Genomic DNA, 15,961 nt, shown 5'->3' with positions numbered 1-15,961 from the left:
TGTGACCTCCCCACCCCCTTCCTCCTTCCCTTTGTATGCTTTTCCCTTCTCCTACCCCGTCCCTACTTCTCTCTCTCTGCTCTTCCCTTCCCTCACCCCTCCCTCCTTCACTCTCTCTGCTCTCCCCTTCTCCCACCCCCCACCATGTACTCAGTCGTTAATTGTCCTCATATCAGAAGTGAGTACATGGGATTCTTGTTTCTCCATTCTTATGGTGCTTTACTAAGAATGATATGTTCCACTTCCATCTAGGTTAATACAAAAGATATAAAGTCTCCATCTTTTTTAATGGCTAGATAGTATTCCATATGTATTCCAATAGTATTTAGGCTGTTTCCACATTTTAGTGATTGTAAATTGAGCTTCAATAATATATAGTCTAGAGCAAGCATCCTTATGGTAATCCCCATATTAAATAAATGAATTAACTTGAATAGGGAATTGTTAAGGAAGAGGAAAACTAAAATTGAAAATTTGAAAATTTTCCAATCTGTTAAATTGTAAATAAATGAGAAAGCATGTTTGGGAGAGAACATTAAGGGTCTGGCTGCATAACTATTTACTAAAGAGATTATAGGTATATGACTTATGGATCCAATCGGTCATTTCAGCAGAAGCAAGGAATAGAAGTGGGAATATATATACAAGCAAAAATTTCTGGTGGCTTAGACTAAAGGAGGCAGAGATAGGAAGAAATGAATAAAGGCTGTTGGGTTTCTGGTATTCTATAGATCTTTGCAGCTACAAACATGTGTTACCCTTCAAGAAAAGGGAATAATGACCTCAAAGGTGCTTCATAGGTCTGTTAGGCTACCAATGTCTCAAGCATTAAAATCGAATGGGACTGGGCACAATGGCTTATACCTGTAATCCTAGCATCCTAGAGCAAGGCATAAGGATTAATTGCCGGAGGCCAGGAGTTTGAGACAAGCCCGAGCAACATACAAAAATATAGAAAAATTAGCCAGTATGATGACTATAGGCTTATAGTCTTAGTTACTTGGGATGCTGAGGCAGGAGGATTACTTGAACTTGGCAGTTTGAGATTGCAGTAAGCTGTGATGATGACACTGCACTGTAACCTGCGCAGCAGAAAGACCCTGTCTCAAAAAAAAAAAAAATCTCATGGAATTTTCCCTGCTAGGTTTTTGACTTGCTTACAACCTATTACTCTGTTCTTTCTGATTTCTCCCTTTTGGAATGGGAATGGGAGTGTCTATCCTTGTTCTATCATTGTATTTTGAAAGTGTATAACTTGTCTTGTTTTGCAGGTTCAGAGCTGGATAGAAATTTTGCCTCAGGATGAATTATACCACTGTCTTCCCAATACTTAATTTAGATAAGATTCGAGATGTAGAGTTAATGCCAGAATGAGTTAAAACTATTTAGAGACTATTGGGAGAAGGTAAATGAAATTTTTGTGTGAGGACATACATTTTAGGAAGCCATAATGCAGGGGGTTTGGGTTGAATGTTATCCTCCCATTCCAAATTCATATGTTAAAGTTCTAATCCCTAGTACCTAACTATGTGATCATATTTAAGATAGGGTTTTAAAAGAAGCAATTAAATTAAAATGAGGTCATTAAAGTGGTTCTAAATGCAGTACAACTGGTGTCTCATAAGAAGAGATTAAGATATCGATACACACAGAGGGAAGAGAAAATGAAAACACAGGGAAAAGATGTCCATCTGTAATACAAGGAAAGAGACCTCAGAAGAAGCTAACCCTCCTGATGCCTTGATTGTGGACATCTAGCCAGAGTTAGGAGAAAATAAATTCTGTTGTTTCAGCCATGAATTCTGTGGTAGTTTGTTATGGTGGCACTAGCAAACTGACATATATAGTGTATTACATTTAGTGATTTTCAGATTTAAACTAACATTGTGTTCCTGGGATAAATCTAGCTTGGTCAAGATATATAATCTCTCTTATATAGCTGGCCCTTGAACAATGTAGAGGTTAGGGATACCAGCCTCCAGCACAGTTGAAAATCCATGTATAATTTGTGATTCCCCCCCAAACTTAAGTACTAATTAAGTCTACTTTTGACTTGAAACATACTTAAAACATAAACAGTCAATTAACACATATTTTATATATGTTTTTGTACTATATTATTTATTATAAAGTAAGGTAAGGAAAAGAAAATAGATTAACTGTTCATTAAGTGGAAGTTGATCATCATAAACTTCTTTATCCTCATCATCTTCATGTTTAGTATGCTGGGGAGGAAAAGAAGGAGGGGATTGATCTTCTCAGGGATGGCAGAGGTAGAAAAAAAATCTTCCTTTACGTGGATTTGTGTAATTCAAACTTGGGTTGTTCAAGGGTTAACTGTATATTGCTAAATTTGGTTGGTTGTTATTTTGTTGAGGACATATGTGACTATATTCATAAGAGATATTGGTCTGTAGTTCCTTTGGTTGAATGTTTTTGTTCACTTCAAAACAATTGTTGAAACTTAAAACCCCACTGAAATAGTAGTAAGAAGTGAGGCCTTTTGTAGATGATTAGATTGTGAGGGGTTCTCCCTTATGAATTGGATTAAAGTCTTTATACTCCACAGAGCAGTTATAACCTTTTGCTTTTCTGCTCTTCCACCATGTAGAACAACATTCAAAGTGTCATCTTGTTAGTACATACTGGGCCCTCACCAGACACTGAGTCTGATGCCACCTTTATCTTGAGCTTCCCAACTTCCAAAACTGTACAAAATAATACTGTATAGTATTCCATGGTATACATATACCACAATTTATTAATCCATTCATGGGTCAATGGGCACTTGGGCTTCTTCCATGAGTTGGCAATTATGAATTGAGCTGCAATGAATAATTTCTGTTATTTATATATTACTCAGTCTTGAGTATTTTGTTATAACAGCACAACTGAATCAAGCCAATAGTTTTCTTGTGATATCTTTATTTAGTTTTGTTATCAGGAAAATATTAGCCTCAGAATGAAAGTCTTCACTCCTATTCTTTAGAAGCAATTTGAAAGAACTGCTATTAATACTTATTCAAATATTTGGTAGAATTTATTGGTGACACATTTTGGTCCTGGGCTTTTATTTGCATACAGTTCTTCTTTTTCTCCTCCTTCCCCCTCCATCCTTCTCTTCGTTCCCCTCTCCTTCTGATCCTCCTTCTTCACTAATTAAATCTCCTTACTCTTTATAGGTTCATTCAGAATTGCCATCTCTTTTTGGCTAGGCTTTGTAATTTGTGTATTTTGGGGATTTCTTTCTATTTCATCTAAGTTACTCATTTATTATCACACAATTGTTTGTAGTACTACCTTACAATTCTTTTATTTTTGTAAGTTCAGTAGCATTTCACTTCTTGTTTTAGGAGTTTGAGTCTTCTGGCTCTTGGTCAATCTAGTTAAAGTTTTGTCAATTTTGTTGATCTTTTTAAGGAAGCAGCTTTGGTTTTACTGTCTATATCTACTGTTTTTCTATTCAGTGTTTCATTAATTTCTGCTCTAATCATAACTATTTCCTTCCTTTTGTTTGATTTAAGTTTATCTTGCTTTTAGTTTTCCAATGTCTAACGGTGGATGGTTATGCTATTGATTTGTAACTGTTCTTTTTTTTTAAATGTTGTCATATACAGCTATAAAGTGCCCTCTCAGCACTGCTTTAGCTCCATTCAATGAGTTTTAATATGTTGTCTTCTTTTTCATTCATTCCAAGTTATTTTCTAATCTTTCTGTTGATTTAATTTTTAATCATCATTGGTTCCTTTAGCATGTGCTGTTTAATTCCCACATATTTGTGAATTCTCCAAACTTTTTTTGTTATTGATTTCTTTTTTTTAAAAAAGACTTTATTTATTTATTTTGCAGTTTTTAGCTGGGGCTGGGTTTGAACCCGCCACCTCTGGCATATGAGGCTGGCGTCTTACTCCTTTGAGCCACAGGCGCTGCCCCTTGTTATTGATTTCTAATTTCATTCCACTGTGATTGGAGATGGAATCAATCCTTTTAAATTTACTGAGGTTTGTTTTATGGCTTAGCATATGGTCTATCACAATGTTTTCCAACCTCATGGCACACTTGAATCTATAGTTAAACTTCTGTGGTGAACTTAAATTATGTTGACTAAAAACAGAGTTAAAAAAAAGAATATACTTACTATGCTTTACACTTCTTCTGAAAATAATTTAATTAATGATCTTAAAAAGTTTTCACAACATACCTAAGATCCTCTCATGGCACACCAGTTGAAAATCACTGGTCTATCAGATAGCATTCCATGTGTAATTGAGAAGAATTATATTCTGCTGTTGTTAGGTAAATGTTCTATAGATATTGCTATGATCTGAATGTTTGTGTCTCCCTCAAATTCATATGTTGAAACCTAGTTCTCAATGAGATGGTAAGAGGAAGTGGGATTAGTGCCCTTAAAAAAGGCCCCACAGAGCTCCCTTGCCTCTTCCACCATGTGAAGACACAGTGAGAATGTACCATCTGTGAACCAGCAAGTAGGCCTTGACCAGTGACTGAATCGCTGGTGCCTTGATTATGAATTTCCCAACCTCTAGAACTATGAAAAATAAATGTATCTTGTTTATTACCTTCACAACATATGGCATTTTGTTATAACAGGATGAAAAACTATGACTGATGTCCTTTAGGTATGATTGGTTTATAATATTCTTCACGTCTTTTATTTCATTTTTGATCTTCTGCCTAGTTTTTATCCATTACTGGAAATAAATCCTAAAGTTTCCAACTATTACTGTTGTATTGTCTATTTTTTTCCCTTTCAGTTTCTGCTCTATGTATTTTGGGGCTCTCCTGTTAGGTGCAAATATGTTTATAGTTGCTCATTTCTTATTAATTGACCCATTTGTCATTATAAAATGTCCATTATTTCTAGTAACTTTATTTGTCATATAGTCTATTTTGTCAGATGCTAGTATAGCCATTCTGGCTCTCTAGTGGTTGGTATTTGCATAAAATGTTTTTTATCCTTTTTCTGTTAATCTACAAGGGTCTCCTATAGATAATATATAGTTGGATCCTATTTTATTTAAAACAATCTAATCTGAAAATTCCCCCTTTTGATTAGATTATCTAATTGAGTCACATAATGTTATCATAGTTGGATATATGTCTGTAATTTTCCTCTTTCTTTTCTATATGTCTTAATACTCTTTTGTTCCTATACTTTTCATTTACTGAATTATTTTTATTAAGTGAATATTTTAGAATATTACATTGTAATTACTTCAATGAGTTTTAAAATGTATTTTCTGAGATGTTTTATCAAAGGTTTCTCTTGAGCTTACCAAATACATTCTAGCTTATCACTATCTGCTTTAGATTTATATTAATTTAATTCTAGTGAGATATAAAATGTTACTTCTAGATAGCTTTATTTCTCCTCCCCTTTGATGTTTTTGTATACATATTACATCTTGTGGTGGGTTGAATTGTGGCCCTCCAAAAGATATGTCCACATTCTAATGGAACAATAGCTACCAGAACCTGGAAGAGGCAAGGAATAGAAGCTGTGCCCCTAGAGCCTTTGAAGAAAGTGCAGCTCTGCCAACATCTTGAGTTTAGATTTCTCCCCTGCAGAACTGGGAGAAAAACTGTGTCTTAAGTCACCCAGTGTGTGGTAATTTGTTACATCAGCCCATACACATTAATACGTATTACACTTTAAAAACCAATATACGTGTATATATTACACACCCAACAAAACATTGCTATAATAATTGTTACTTTATGTAATTTTACATATTTTAGTGATGCTAGAAGAAGAAAGGAAAACAATTGTATATTCAGAACATTTCTTACTTGTAATTTCTAGTTATATTCATTTGTTCCTGTGGATCCAAATTATAATACCATCTGGTATCATTTCCTTACCTGATGCAGCCATTCCTCACCCACTTCTTTTGTGCTTTTATAATTGGCACATTGATTATTTTTATTCCTATGTTATAGACCCAACATAGATTTCTACGTATTGTTTCATATAATTTCCTTTTTTTAAAATATGGAATACTTCATGAATTTGTTTATCATCCTTATACAGGGGCCATGATAATCTTCTCCGTATTGTTCCAATTTTAATATATGTACTGCCCAGGCAAGTACTATTTTATACATTTTCTTAAGATATAGTTTTTCTGTATCTTAGAACTCATCTAGCTTTTGACAGTCATCATGATTTGACAGTCATCATGAAATATCAGACACCTTAATTTTAAACAGTAAATACCAGAGTTGCTCCTTACCATAGCTATTATTGAAAACTGACTTGAATGTTCTAGGCAATGCAAGATAGGAATAGATATGTTAGAAAGTAGGATAAAATACATTCTAGGCTCTTAGAACTTAAAGTCATACTTTGGTTGGTGAAATTAGCTCCAAAAGTAGAAGGCCTAGCACTTTCAATCTAAATACTGTATATGTAGAGTCCAACATTGTATTTATTTCTTTAATAGACACATCACATGATGGATTGAAAACTAAAATTCATGTGTCCTGTGCTAGATGATATTAAGCCATTCATCAAAAAGTTCTAGATTTCTTAGACTTCTAAACTTACTCTTTATGTCTAACTCAAATTTGCTGAATGTCATTGTATTAGGTAAGACATAACCTATCTGGTTCAGTCACATAATATATTTGCCTACATTCCAGATTCATATTCCTACATATCTGGTAAACATTCAGACTAGATCTTTCTACGAGCTGAAGATAAAAAATTTCTTCAATTATGTGGAAAAGGAAGGCCTACAACTACTACTAGGCACTCTGATTTACTACATTCACCTTCCTAGATAGTCCCTAACCTGAAATAAAGAATCAGGCAACACTATCAACATTCTCTCTATTTTATATAGAAAGTTTCTATATAAAATCTTATACTACATTATATTTTTAAATATAATGAAAAAAAATACCACCAGATCATCTTTATGATAGATACTTACAGGGAATTTTATAAATATTTGACATTCATCATGAAATATTGGCCACCTTCATTTTAAACAGTAAACACCAGAATTACTCCTTATCATAGCTATTATTCAAAACTGACTTGAGGTGGCACCTGTGCTCAGTGGGTAGGGCGCTGGCCCCATATACCGAGGGTGGCAGGTTCAAACCCAGTCCCGCCAAACTGCAACAAAAAAATAGCTAGGCATTGTTGTGGACACCTGTAATCCCAGCTACTTGGGAGGCTGAGGCAAGAGAATCCCCTAAGCCCCGGAGTTGGAGGTTACTGTGAGCTGTGATGCCACAGCACTGCCGAGGGTGATAAAGTGACACTCTTGTCGCTACAAAAAGAAAAAAAAAATGACTTGAATGTTCTAGGCAATGCAAGATAGGAAATATATATGTTACAAAGGAGGATAAAACACATTACTAGATGGTAAAATTTATAAGAGGTTATACAATAGGGCTAGAAATCTTTGGAATTTATAGCTTAAGGGCAAGTTAGGAAGGGCTGTATTTATTTATTTATTTATTTATTTATGTTTTGAGACAGGGTCTCACTTTGTTGCCCTCAGTGAAGTGCTATAGTGTCATAGCTCACAGTAACCTCAAACTCTTGGGCTCAGGTGATCCTTTTGCCTCAATTTTTCATTTTTAGTAGGGATAGGGTCTCACTTCTGCTCAGGCTGGTCTTGAGCTCAAGTGATCTACCCAACTTGGCCTTCCAGAGTGCTAGGATTACAGGGATGAGCTACTTACTGTGCCTGGCCTGGAAGGGCTTTTTAATAGCAGTCTTGGCAATAGAACCTAAGCAGAAATTAGGACTATGTTTTTGCATATAGTTAATTTAAAGTTATACTTGTAATTAATTAAAAACATTGAAATACCTGCATGGAAGGAATAATTGAAAATTTCATAAAATGACAAAATGAATTATTAGCAATGAAATGTCCTACTAAAGAGAAGTTTTGTTACTTTGTAATTTTTTTTGTTACTTTATAATTTTAATGTTTATCTGGTCATTTTATCAAAAAGGGCAAAAACCTTTAGTCTTCTTCATCTTTGGGATAGCCTTCTTTATTATATATTGCTTTTTCACAAATCCCAGTGTTATCCCTAAAGTTAGGGAGGTGTATGGTGGGACAAAACCCACCAGGGTGCTATCCACAGTTATTCTTAACACAAATGAAATCTTTTGAAAATAGATGTCAGCAGCAGTTTAAATAGAGAAATGGAGAAAAGGGAAGCCAAAAATCTGAGAAAGGTGTGAGCAAAGAGGAGTTTTTGTGAAGATTTTTCATGCTATTCTCTATGAGTTTTTCCTTTTTCTTCATGCCCTAAATATACCCCAACATATTGTCCCCCTAGTTACCTGGGCTGGGCGCAGTGGCTTACACCGGAAATCTTAGCATTCTGGGAGCCATGGCGGGTAGATTGCTTGAGCTTAGAAGGTCCAGACCAACCTGAGCAAGAACAAGACTCTGTCTCTAAAAATAGTTGGGTGCTGTGGCAAGCACCTATAGTCCCAGCTGCTGGGGAGGCTGAGGCAAAAGGATTGTATGAGCCCAGGAGTTTAAGGTTGCTGTGAGCTATACACCATGGCACTCTGCCCAGGGGGACAGAGTGAAACTCTGTCTCAAAAAAGAAAAGTTTAGAATTCATAAATCTGGTTTAATTCAAGGCATGACTGCAGTCAAAAAGTAAGAGGTCTTTTAAAATTTGAGTACATATTTCTAGTTATAGTTCATCTACTGGAAATGGAAAGATGAAAAGAATAACCTTTTATTCCAATAGCTTGTTTTGCAGTATTAAATGAGATAATGTGAATCCTAATCTCTGGCACTCAAACAGAAAATGAGTTTTGGTTTTGAAATTTGATGAAGAATAAGTTCACTTTTTATGGGCTATTCCACATCCTAGTGAGGTCTCCTAAAGCTGTCTGTACTTGTGACTCTACACGTAATGGGTTGACATATTTTCTGCTTTAATTTTATCAGAGACTTGGTATCAATGATCTTTTGGTTTTTTAATTCATAAAGGCCAACTCGTCAGGAGGCATTTGCTACTTACACTGTCTTATATTGCAGTCTGCCCTTTCCAGTTCCCTGGAAGAAATAAGGAATGGGTTTGTGATTTTCAGGGGAGGTGGAAGTAATTGGTTCTCAGTGGAATACTGGAGTTAACAATCCCACTTTTATGAACAGAAAGGTGGAGCTGCCCCTTTCCTCATCATTGTAATCAGCAGTTTAAAAATGTTATGGAAATATTCAAACATACACAAAAGTTGATTAAATTGTGTAATTAACCTCCATGTACCATCACCCAGGATCACTAATTATCAATACTTTCTAGGCAGGTTTCTAACTAGAAAATAAATTCCTGGAAGATTCAGTTTTAGATCTTTGTTCAGCTTTTGTGTTTCAAATTTTGTTTCCTGGAACATTGAACACTGTAACTGTATTAGAAGGATTTCAGTGAGGAATTTAGTGTTTAATAGTCAATTAAATCAGTCTCTTTTCAGCTCATCCCCTCTTAGGGAATGTGACTGGTTGTAAGGTGCTAGGCAGAATTTGGAGGTATTTATTGTGGGTCAGAGTTGTTTCTCATAGGACTGATCACTGTCCCAATTCCTGTGCCGAAGACCAAATTAAAAACAAAGTTGGAGAAAGGATGGAGTCTACTCTTACTCTGCCTCACTGCTGCTTTCTAAATATTTTCAGAAAGTAAATTTACAGAGTACTTTCCTGGTCAAACTCTGTAGAGTATCGCAGTACTTTCTCTTCTGAGAGGCTCTGGCATAGAACCGGGGTCCTGGCATTGCTGTAAAGCTGGCCAAAGTGCAGAAAATCCCAACTCTGTCCCTGACGTGTCCCCAAGAGAAGGTATTGGGGAGATTGGGATACTGATCCCAGATGGGGAGGTATCCCCACTTAGTGCTAGGATTTTTGGAGGATTCAGTTGACGGAGGAGGAACCGGAGATCCCAGAGGAAGAGAAGCCCCTTCCTTCAGGTTACTGAGTCCTAAGGAATTAGTGTGTGGCCTTGGGCATTAGGAAGGCAGTGGCAAGGGTCTGGGGTGGCCCCTGGACAGGCCTCACTGCCTCCTTTCCCCCCAGTGCAACATAAAGATGAGAGGTTCTGGTATAGAACTGGGGTGAAGGTCTGCAAAGGAGAGGGGGCCCGTCCAGGGGTAAGGAAAGGATTTATTATAGTGAAGAGGAAAATGGAGTCTGACTAGGAGTCAACTCAGCTCCCACACTGTTGCAAAAGGCCTTGTCAGTATAGCTGGAATGGGGAAGTGAGCCCAGCGTATGGCTTGGGGCTCTTTTCAAATGCGGGTCAGGATTATGGGCATATTTCTAGTATGGACCAGGATATGCGTTGGGTGTTTCCAGGAATTCTGGTCTTGAAGCACTCCAGGAATCTGGGGAGAGGATTGCTTGTTTTTTAAAATGGCTGCACTCTTGTCAGGGTTACGAGAGTTAGGGAACACCTTCCAGTTCTCCGCTCATCGTCTTTGGGGACGAGTTGCCAAGTGTTGACTTTCTGGTTATTAGTATTGGTTTATGATCTGCCTTCTTTGTTACCCGGAAGGAAAAAGGCCACTTCCACAGCGATCTGAGTAGGGCCTCTCGATGAAGAGAAACTGCTGTCACACAAAACAAGCGGAGCATAGAAAGCCTTGGGCTTGCTGGCTGGGCTGCCTCGAAAAACCAGAGTCCGCACTCTTGACAGCTCTAGGGATGTAAGAGGATGCCAGAGGACCTTGGGGAATCTAGCAAGGAACGCAGCACAGCACTCAGTAGAAGGGCTCCTGTTTCCTTAAGCCTGGAAGGCGTGGTCGTTCAAGTTCACGATTCAGCCTCCTCCCTTCGGTTGGGCGCAGAGTTCCGCCCTCCTTGCGGGTGTGTTAGGAGCTCAGTGGGTCGGAGCACCTTGACCAGATCCTCGGCTCTCAAAACAGTTAGCGGAGGAGCCCATCAGGGCTCAGCCCCTATACAAGCAGTCGTCAGGCTGAGGTTGTGGAAGTCAAGACCCAGGCAGTCTCAGGGTGTGATCCTAGAAAACGCTGTTTAAAGAGAGACATGTTAGTTTCTCCAGGCGTCTTCCTTACCCGGCCGGGCCCTCGCTGCCAGAGGTGAGGGAGAGACTCCAGCTGGCCCGGCATTGGAGATGGCGCTGTCCCTGCCCCGGCAGTTTACCTCACCTCTGCACCCCTAGGCGGCGCTGCGCTCCTCCGCACAGGGCGGGCTTCGCTTCCCCAGACGGCTGCGGATCCTCGGGTCTGGCCAGCTTAGCTCCCAGCCGGCCAGCCACGGGTAATTCCGGTATGCAGGAGGCGGGACGTCGGCGGTCGCTGTAACTCTAGCCGGCAGCAGTGACGGCTGGCCAGAATTTACTCTGCACGAATACGGAGCATGGTCCTGTGTCACCGCTGGTGGAGCGTGGACACCGAAAGGGAGGATGGTGCGATGGGAAGTGGCAATTCTCTGTTTGTGGGTTTCCTCCGGAGCTGCGGCGGGACAACTCGAGTACTCAGTGCTAGAGGAGACGGAGCGGGGCGTAACCGTAGGCAATGTCGCCGCGGATCTGAAGCTGCCAGTGCCCACTCTGTCTTTGCGGAACTTTCGCTTACTTTCCAGCCACAGTGAGGATTACTTTGGGGTGGACCTGGCCAGCGGTAGCTTGATGGTTAGAAAACCAGCGGACCGCGAGTGGCTGTGTGGGACCAAAGCTACCTGCGTCTTGATCTATGACCTAATGCTGGAGGACCCGCTGGAGTTGCACAAGATACGCGTTCATGTCCTTGACACCAATGACCACTCACCTCTCTTTCCTGCTGGAGACGTGCAGCTAAATCCCTGAGTTCCTGGCTCCTGGAGCCCGCTTTACACTCCCTAATGCCCAAGATGCAGACGAGGGAAGCAAATGGGTGCTAAGCTACAGTCTGAGCCCCAGCCAGCACTTTCGCTTGGACATGGGGTCGCGAGCTGACGGCAGTGAATACCCAGAGTTGGTGTTGGAGAAAGTGCTGGATCGAGAGAAACGCACCACCCACCTGCTGGTGCTCACAGCTCGCGACGGCGGGCTGCCTGTGCTCTCTGGAGACATACAAGTTACCGTCACCGTGGTGGACACAAATGACAACGCGCCTGTATTTGAGCACTCTGTATACCGCACCAAGGTTCCAGACACTACACCCAACGGGACCGTGTTATTCCGAGTTCAAGCCTCGGATCCGGATGAAGGCTCCAATGGAGAAGTCCGGTATTCCTTAAGCAACAGCACGAAAGCAGAGCTGCGACACTGCTTTCAAGTTCACCCTAAGAGTGGGGAGGTGTGGGTAGCTAATGCATTAGGTCCCCCTGAAACTCTGTTGGAGGCATACATCGAGGCCAGGGATGAAGGCACCTTTAGTCTAGCCAGCACCACTAAGCTGCTGGTGGAAGTGACTGATGTGAACAATCATGCCCCTGAGGTGATCTTCTTGAGTCTTTCCAGCCCAGTATTGGAGGATGCGGCCCCTGGCACCGTGATTGCTCTCTTTAGTGTAAAGGATGAGGACCTTGGTTCCAATGGTAGGGTCCTTTGTAGCATGGCCAGTAGAGGCCCTTTTCAGCTAAAGGCTTCCTTTGACAACTACTACAGCCTGCTGACTGATGGGCCTCTGGACCGGGAGCAGATCAGTGAATACCAGGTCCTGATCACAGCCTCAGATGGTGGCTTGCCCCCACTTAGAACCCAAAGGACAATCACTGTGTCAGTTGCTGATGTGAATGACAATACACCAAGTTTTCCTCAACTGCAACAGGAAATTTTTATTGCTGAAAACAATGGCCCTGGGACCTCTCTAGGCCAAGTGTTTGCCCAGGACTCAGATCTGGGGGAGAATGGCCGTGTCTCTTATCAGCTGTTGGATATTTTCTCAGAAGGGCCACCAGCCTCTAGCTTGGTAGCAGTGGAATCATTCAGTGGGGCTATCACTGCCAAAATTTCCTTTGACTTTGAGCAGCTCAGGGGGTTTCACTTCCAAGTGAAAGGCCAAGATGGTGGCATTCCTCCTAGAAGTGCTACAGTGACTGTAAACTTGTTTGTGGTAGATAGGAATGACAATGCTCCAGTCATCTTGTTTCCGTTACCAAGAAATGGTTCTATGCCTGTGGAAATTGTGCCCCTCTCTGCCAGAACTGGACAGTTGGTCACAAAAGTAGTAGCAGAGGATGCAGACAGTGGTTCCAATGCCTGGCTTTCTTACCACATCTCTCAGGCTTCTGACTCTAGCCTTTTCAGAATTTCAGCCAATATGGGAGAGCTCCAGATGGCTGGCTTAGTTCTTCCTACTGATGCAGTTAAGCAGAGGGTGGTGGTAGTGGTTCAGGACCATGGAGACCCACCACTTTCCTCCTCTGTCACTTTGGGTGTACTGTTGAGCAATTCTGCCCCTCAGGTCCTTCCAGACTTTGAAGATATCTGGGAACCAGGAGAGAAGCTTTCTGCCCAGAACTTGTATTTGGTAATTGCACTGGCCTGTGTTTCTTTTTTATTTCTGGGGTGCTTACTGTTCATGTGTATCAAGTTCAACCAGAGCCCATGCTGTGGCTCTCAGAGCATCTGTCGCTCTCCAGAGGATCTGAAGTATGGAAAGAAGATGGCTTCAAATCCTTGCATGACATCAGCCACAATCGATGTCACTACAGTTGAGAGACTTTCTCAGACTTACCTCTATCAAGCCTCTCTGGGAGTTGGTTCTGATAATAACGCTTTGCTGTTTTGTGGGAAGTACAATGCTGCTGACTTGGCCACTGGACTAGGACTGAATTTGCCAGTATCCCACACTCAGATTCAGAATAGCAAAGGGAATTGTGCAAATGTCAATGCTATGGTAAGCAAATTTTATGGGCTTTGAGTCTTTTGACTTGGTGATGGCTGCTAGCTGTATTGTGAAATGTTTCTTAGATGAACCTTTGGCAAAAGTTAATCAATTGAAATTCAACATTCCTTCTTAGCATTCCTTTGCTAAGAATTCTGGGAATATAAAAGTGTTACAAGATTGTCCTAGGCCTCAGGAGCTTATAGTTTGTTTCTGAGAAACAAGGGTAAAAAATTAAAAACCTACTAAAGAATAACAAAAGTAATACAGTATAAAGGGCTAAAAGTAAAATAAAAAGCCAAAATATCAGCATGTGAAAGGCATCCTTATCCCTAGGATGAAGAGTGAAAAATATGTAATAAATAGTCTTTGCCTAATATAAACATAATATCATGAAAAGTGAGGTGTATATCAAATCATTACAATACATTATTTTAAAATGATAACCACATGAGATGTAAAAATAAATTGCAATGAGGCTTCAAAGAAGGAACAGAGAGAACATTTGAGTAGAGAGTAGGGAATGAGAGAAGGCTTTGCAATACAGATGGTGTTTGATTTGTATCTTGAATGATATACCATTTAATAAAATGCAGCATATTCTCTAGCCTATACTTTTCATGAATCCCATTTTGGCAAAGTAGTCTTCTTGGAGAATGACTCTCTAAAACATAACTAATCACTCCACAGCAGTGTTTTTATAAGTACACAGAAATTGTAAGTATGTCTCAGAACATCTGCTTGATAGATGAAAGATCATATTACTAGGCATAGGACTTGACAACCTTTTATTCTGTGTTTTTATTAATATACTTTACAAATTAGAAAGATGAGTAATTTTTATATTAGAAAGATTTGTGTATTTGAAGGTAAACTTACCAAAGTCCATTCAACTTGGATTTAGTTTTTTCAATTATTTAAGAAGCCAAATATATTTACTATGTAAGTGAATACCACATTTGAATATAATGTTTATTATACAGTTAAATGATTCAAGTACTTCAGTTCATCTATAGTGGCCCTTGGCATTTCAAAACCTATTTTTGAGATGAATCTCACAATGTTGCCCAGGCTGGTCTTTACTCTCAGGCTTAAGGCATCCTCCTATCTCAGCCTCCCCAGTTTATTTATTTATTTATTTTTTGAGACAGAGTCTTACTTTGTCACCCTGGATAGAGTGCTATTGTGTCATAGCTCACAGCAACCTCAAATTTCTGGGGTGAAGCAATCCTCTTGCCTCAGCCTCCCTAGTAGCTGGGAATACAGGAATCTACCACAATGCCTGGCTAGTTTTTCTATTTTTATAGAAATGGAATCTCACTCTTGTTCAGGCCAGTCTCAAACTCCTGAGCTCAAGCAATATACCCACCTTGGTCTCCCAGAATGCTAGGATTACAGGCCTGTGCCACCATACCCGGCCTAAAGGTCACTTTTAAACATATTATTTCAATGATTATTTTCTTCTTTATGATATTTTCCAATGAAAAATATAATAGAGGGATTTTCTGGTTCTAGAGCTAGCATGAAAAACCTCGTCGTATTCTGGGACTAAGTATGAGTCTGGTTCTGTAGATGATTAAGGGATTAATAGGGACACACATCATTACATTGTGAAATTTGCATTAAATGCTATTTAATATAATCCCACTTAATATTAAGGAAGAAAATTGGTGCATTCCAATGTTATTTCTGGTATTAAAGCACTTAATGTAGGAGCACTTTTCTTATCAGGAAAATTCACCACTTAATTATTTCATTGCTTTCTAGAACAAAGAAAGATAAGAATATTAGTAATGGCTATGAAGTTTGGGAGTCAGGAATTTTTTTTTTATTTCTTATAGCATAACTGTGTACATTAATGCAATCATGGGATACAGTATGCTGTTTTCATATACATTTTGAAATACTCTCATCAAACTAGTTAACATAACCTTCATGTCATTTTCTTAGTTATTGAGTTAAGACATTCATACTCTGCTTTTAGAAAGGGGAGTCAGGAATTTTTTGAGAAACACATTTTGACTAGAAAGTAAATGTAAGTAAGTAATAGGAAGACTGATGAATCTGAAATTGAGAAGGAAAATTAGCTATTTAAAAGGAAAAATATATAAAATTTATAATAAATATATA

General features: G+C 39.3%; 1 protein-coding gene and 1 non-coding gene across 5 annotated transcripts in view; one reads left to right on the top strand and one right to left on the bottom strand.

Moving 5' to 3' along the window:
• LOC100947603 (protocadherin alpha-C2) overlaps positions 1-15,961 on the top strand; it is a 160,168-nt gene that overhangs the window by 76,956 nt on the left and 67,251 nt on the right. The window contains exon 1 of one of the 4 annotated variants that reach the window (XM_023515791.1): positions 11,282-13,843. The exons of the other annotated variants lie outside the window; for them this stretch is intronic. Within the exon in view, the coding sequence (XP_023371559.1) occupies positions 11,939-13,843 (1,905 nt within the window). The 5' untranslated portion in view covers positions 11,282-11,938. Of the gene's footprint in view, positions 1-11,281; positions 13,844-15,961 lie in introns of those variants that run through there. 4 annotated transcript variants of the gene reach the window in all.
• Positions 6,008-6,114, bottom strand: LOC111727318. The gene has a single exon (XR_002774888.1). It is a non-coding gene; the product is annotated as a U6 spliceosomal RNA (small nuclear RNA).

This window comes from Otolemur garnettii, unplaced genomic scaffold, assembly GCF_000181295.1.
Source record: "Otolemur garnettii isolate 467f Iridium unplaced genomic scaffold, OtoGar3 scaffold00003, whole genome shotgun sequence".
NCBI classification, from domain to species: domain Eukaryota; kingdom Metazoa; phylum Chordata; class Mammalia; order Primates; family Galagidae; genus Otolemur; species Otolemur garnettii.
This window is presented reverse-complemented; position numbering and strand designations above follow the sequence as displayed.